Source organism: Lipophrys pholis, assembly GCF_963383615.2.
Source record: "Lipophrys pholis genome assembly, chromosome: 21".
Taxonomy (NCBI): Eukaryota; Metazoa; Chordata; class Actinopteri; order Blenniiformes; family Blenniidae; genus Lipophrys; species Lipophrys pholis.
In genome coordinates, this window is record NC_137649.1 from 5,327,993 (window position 1) to 5,333,992 (window position 6,000).

Sequence of the window (6,000 nt, forward strand, 5' to 3'; positions counted from 1 at the left end):
TAGTCAGATAAACAGTAAATGCAGCAAAGAATGAAGGTCAAAGGTTAAATATGTATCAGCAGGAGGTCAGGCAGTGATCAGAACTGAGTTTTTGGTAAAACCGGTTGTCATTTTTATGTTGAAAGTAACTTTAAAAAGTAACTTGTAATCTAACTTAGTTACTTTTATAAACAAGTAATCAGTAAAGTACCCGTGGCTAGCTCTGTTGGTGGAGCAGGAGACTCGCAATCTCAAGGTAGTGGGTTCATGTCCCACGCCAGGCGCCACCTTCCCGTGGGCTCACCACCCGCCGCAACGGTTCTTAATCGCGGGAGAAAATGGATGGATAATCAGTAAAGTAACGAAGTTACTTTTTAAGGAGTAATCATATTACTTTTTCAAGGTAACTGTCTCAACACTGTACGCAAGATAACCCAAATCGGTAAAATAAACGTTTTATTTTCAAGCTTTGACGTCCAACATTCATCTGAACAATAGAATCACTTAAATGTCTTCAAGAAGAAATGATCTCACAGATTTCTATTTTACTCACCGACGCGAGACTCTCTGATTTGGTGCTTTGATTGAAGTCACTTTTTACAGACTTGTAGTGTTTCCTTGATTTTCTATTCATTATCTAAGAAGATGCATCGTGTTTGAGTTCATTTTCAGAAAAATTCTGCATTCGTATGAACAGATGACCAAGATAGATTGTTATTACTGTGACTGTGACACAGTACTTTCTGTGTCACAGACTGTAGGATAACATTATTCATATTCTCCAGCTACTGAGCATGTGCTGAAGAAATGAAGGGAAAACGCTTGTTCACCAATGCTCAAATTTGTGATGTAAAACAGTGAATTATTCTATGGAAACAGATGTTTTTAGAAAGATTTTTTTTAGAAGTGGTGTGAAACAAAAAGAAAAACCCAACCTCCCTGCTCTGTACAGATTTTATTAAGGGCTATGGAGCAGCAGAATGTTCACTGGTTGATCTATGGTACACGGTGTATTGGGTGCCACGTGGGAATTGGCTCCTGGTTTATATATGAGGGATCTTTTCTTTGTTGGGCAGGTGATCCACCCCGAGGGACAAACCCTTTTTGACTGCTGAAGTGGGCACATGTATGATGAGGGTGTGTGTGCTGGACACTGTCCGTTTTGAATGTTGATAAAAGTGCAAGGAGTTTTATCGTGAGATAGGACTCAGACTTCATTTATCCGACACACAAACAATCAGTTAACATCTCAGTGACTTAAAGTATTGGATTGACCTCTACCAGGTTTTTATATTGATTCACTCGTGCCAGACTGGCTGTTCATACATTCTAAATAGTTCTTTTACTGTAAATAAATCAATATTTTTGCTGCGTGAAGATGTAAGTACATTGATTTATTCATCTTCCAAAATGAGTTTGAAGTGACAAATGTTGCTGCAAGCATCAAAAGAGGCGATTAAATTGAAATAACTGAGATTAATTAGAAATAATAACATCAATTATTCAACAATATTATGTATGTTGACAAAGGAGTCCCATTATTAATATGTATAATTGTTTTTTATTTTCTGAATTCATTTATTTTGAATTAGTAAACATTTATTCTGTATTTATTATGATTAGTTTCCTTCACTCTGAATCCTGCTGATGAACACAACACAGCCATTGTTTTTGTCTTGCAATGACAGTGATGATTATATTTGGTCTTAAAATTCAGGTCAAACCTCAGGACTAAAGGGTGAAGCTGCCTCCTTCAGTTCTTCTGGGTTTCTGACCTTTACTTCTGATTCACGTCCCCAGTTTCTGCAGAAGTTTCTCGTTGGTAGAAACACGTTTAAATAGTTTCTGAGCGGCTCTGTCTTCCTACAAATGCATGAAGACATATATGTAGTTTACACTTACCACCTAAAGGGTAAAAACCATCGAAAACAGTAATTAGCAGGATGAAAATGAGGCCATCGTCATGTGTTCTGCTGCTGACTTAGTGGACTCTGACTGTATCTCTGCCTTCCGGAGGGCGGGGGTGGGGGGGGGGGGGGGGGGGGGGGGATTCTCTTCGTGCCCACTCGCACTAAAAATATAAGCACTTGCTGCACTTGAAATGCGCTCGAGATCAAAAGCAGCTGCTAAACAACACGTACGTACACGTGTTCGGTCACAATTCATTTTCCTCCTCGGCTGCTGACACCAGTGTGAAACAAATTAAACACTATTAATGTGAACAAAATGAGCCCAGCTGCTTTGTAAAGGAGACTTTCTCACAATTCGAATGATTCCTCTGTCCTGGGGATACACAACGTGAAGCAAATGGGCTTCATCTGAATCTTGGAAAAGCAATTTCATACTTTACTGCGGCTTTCATTTGAGGTTAATTGATTCATGTAAACTGCCGTCCAAAGTATCGTCTGGATTATAGAGCATCTTATCCTCTGTTGACACCACAGTTTCACGTGAAAACGCATCATTTTGAAAGCAATGTCCTTTTATACGTAAATGTCAGAAACTCGGAAAATGATGCAGTGTTCATGTTGGGCCACTAGTGGGTGCTGTTTGTGGTGTGTGGCCTGTCTCGCTGTGTGTTTTTCCCGTGATGACTAGCGGCCTGTCCAGGTGGTATCCCGCCCTCGCACATAGTTAGCCGTGGTTGGCTCCAGCACCCTGTTACCCTGAATAGAATAAAGCGCTATAGAAGATGGAAGGAGGGGCGGAAGAGTAAAATACAACTTATAGCTTCCAAAATCGCTGCTACTGTGCATGTGCACCACAGCTGTAGTAAAATGTTCTGCACATTCTCAGTAGATGGACAATAACAACGTTTTCCTCCAGAGTATCATGTCTCCCATTCCATATTCTCCTGGACTTGGTAGTTTTATAGTTGACAGTCACCTGGTACAGTGATCCAAATTGGTCTTCTATCCACTAGAATGTCTGTGTCCGTCTCCCATTGTTAATGCTTAGAGCAGATTGTTCTAAGCATCATGTGTGTGCAGATTCAATACAAAAACAAACAACAGCACCAACTAGTGGCCCTACATGAAAACTAAATTGTTTTCGGAGTTTCGTTTGCAAAGCGCTGCTGTGTAAATGCAAAACGCCTGAAACGATGCCTCTAAAATAGAAATGTGGTCAATTGCGTCTAAACTTGCTCCGTGATGGACTGGTGACCTGTGCAGTATGTACTCTACCTTCACTAATATCCTTCTGGGATCAGCTCCAGCACACTCAACCCTGATCTGGATGTCCGACGGACGGACGGATGGATGGACGAACGAATGAACGAACGGACGGATGAATTTATTCTTGTAATGCACCAGGCTAAACTCTCTACCATGAATAAACACCTGGCAAGGGCAAAGGTTTGGAAGGGCAGGTGGGGCTCGAGTGATTTCCCGTCAATGCTAAGATGCTTGAATTACTTGTAACACGCCAGCCAAGACGATTCAGGAATCACATGCCCAACGTCTGTCTGTTTGGTTCTTCGTCTCTGAAATGAGTGTGGCCAGAGCTGTAATTCTGATTGTCAAGCTGTCAGGGAGGCGCCAATAAATCCACTCAAGTGTGCCATTGTCAGTGCAATCTATTTGCGTCTTGGACATGTTTACACATATACAGTATATGTATCCTGATTGCTGATGCTCATGTCACGTTGGGTGCGGTACAGGGTAAAATTGAGAATTTGTTCACCTTTTTTGGCTTTTTTGTATACGTTAGCAGGGACTCTCTGTATCCTCAGGTGAGAGAGTGACAATCCAACACCTTGTCGATTTCACAGGAAGTACTTACGCAATTGTAATAGGCTTTGCTGCACAATGTGACTAAGTTTTGTATGTGTATTGATAGTCTTTCTCTTTAAATCCTCATATCAATCAGCTCTTATCTACCGACTTTCTAAGGTTTTTTTGTTGCATGCGACTTTTCACCGAAGTTGTGAAGGTCTTGTGAGTGTTAGAGGCTCAGGGAGATTGAAGCTTTGAGAGCAAAATGAAGCTTACCTTTAATTCCCGCGGCTTGCGGAGCGACGACGAACAGCAGCGCGAGTCCGAGCGGCCAGAGCATCGTGGAAGATCCGCAAAAAATGGTGAAAAAGTAATTCCAGTGGGGTGAGAGGAGGTGGGAGGAAGAGGAGGAGGAGGAAGGGTCCTGGAGGCTCAGGTGGAGATCATGGGTGCAGAAGATTACTCAGGGTCTCCACAAGCTGCTGGTGGTGTTGCTGCAATGCTCCGATGATCTCTGCGATGTCCATGTGATGGAGGGAAGTGTAAAAGTCCACTCCACCCCCCCCCACACCAGGATCGAGCTGTGGGACAGCGGGAGCTGGGAGTGTGGCAAGAGTGACGAGGTTAAAAAAGCAGGCACCGTTTCGGGAATAATCTGTTTATCTACTGCTCAGACATAAGCCGTCTTTACTCCGTGGCCCTCGCAGCGCACCCGTCATCCTGTTAGTGGCTTTCTGGGGGCATCTGTCAACCACAGTCACCAGTTTGTGTAGCACACCCCCTGCTGGCTTACCCTATCGCCCATGTCACCCCTTCAGAAGGTTTCAGTTCATGTGTTCATTCAGCTGCTTCTCTTCACAGAGAGCTTTTACACATGATACCCTTCAGGCCACAACAGAGATTAAAAGCCTGACACTCAAGGTGGAGGGGGACCTGGGGGCGCGACATTTGGGGTGGCTGTGGCTTAGGCCCTGTTTACACGACAATGTTTCACATGACAACACCTAATCCGCTAAAAAAAAGGAGTGCGTTTACACTGCCCCAGCGGACACAGAGACAACGATGTAGTTAGTATGCTGGGCCACTGGAGGGCGCTGTAGCTTGATTTTGTAATGAAACTACACAGACGTGTGCAGAGAACAAAATACTATAAACGTGAAGAAAATGGAGAGAACCCGACATCCGCATGGACTGATGACACAACTTTGCGGATACTGTGCATCCGCAAACTGGTGCCGTGTAAACGGACCCCCAAAAAGTGAAGAAAGTTTTGCGGATACACTCTAATTCGTTGTCGTGTTGGTTATCTTTCAATCACAGGTTGCAGGTTCGATCCCCCATTTCCATTTGTATATACGTCCTTGAGCAAGACACCGAACCCCAAATTGTCCCCAATGGATGGATTGAGATTCTTTTATTCGTAGCCGTCACGGTTGTGAACGTGAAAAACTATGTCAAACACCTTACGTACAGCTGAAGCAAATGCTACATAAGAGAAGTTTATTATTTACCAAATTGTAGCTAAAATTGCTAAGAAGAATTTCGATCACAAGAAAATACTTTTGAAACAGCATAAAATAACATTTTGTGGACTGGTTGTTTCAGAGTGAAATAAAAATGAGCACAATCCAAACACCAGGGTTGTAGAACACATCGCAAATCTATTGCTATCTCAATATCGCCACACAGTGGTCAGGGCTGTTCCTCAACGATGCTGTTAGCAGATTAGCCATTTAGCTGCAAGGCTCGGAGGTTGATGTCAAACTTCGGACATTGGGAACGAGCACATAGCCCATCCTGGTATCAGCTGTGGCTCAGTTGGTAGACCAGGGTGTTCCTGAAGGGAAGGTTGTCACAAAGCTAACTATTAGCTTTAGCGGGTTTCAAAATAGTTGCTATTTCAGTAAACTCCTGCTTACTGGAGTAAGAGCACCTCACACTCCCGACATCTACATGAAAGATGTCCCACAGTCAGTAACACTAGCAATAGTTCGCATCCACAGTAGCTGTGATTAGCATTAGTAGCCTTCAAATAGCGGTTTTCCAAAAGCTGTCTACATGGTGGCAGTTTACCTCAGCTGTTTTGTTCAAGTGTCCTCTCCTTGTCATTAGTTTATCAACCCATTTCTCTCAACATGAATGTCCAGATTTTAGAGCATCTTCCTTCCACTGACTGATGTAACTTCACCTGAACTTAATGAATAAATCAGTCATGAACTGATCCATTCAGTACCAGAACAATTCAGCTCTGGGCACCTGAGAGAGACTATTTGAAGGCACAGAAGAGCAACGTTCCCAAGTAACT

General features: G+C 43.0%; 1 protein-coding gene across 1 annotated transcript in view; it reads right to left on the bottom strand.

The window, feature by feature from the left end:
* Window positions 1-4,363, bottom strand: part of impg1a (interphotoreceptor matrix proteoglycan 1a) — a 64,522-nt gene extending 60,159 nt beyond the window's left edge. The window contains exon 1 of the mRNA XM_080490681.1: window positions 3,972-4,363. Coding sequence (XP_080346807.1) covers window positions 3,972-4,035 — 64 coding nt within the window. The 5' untranslated portion in view covers window positions 4,036-4,363. The remainder of the gene's footprint in view (window positions 1-3,971) is intronic.
* Between the last annotated feature and the right edge of the window lie 1,637 nt (window positions 4,364-6,000).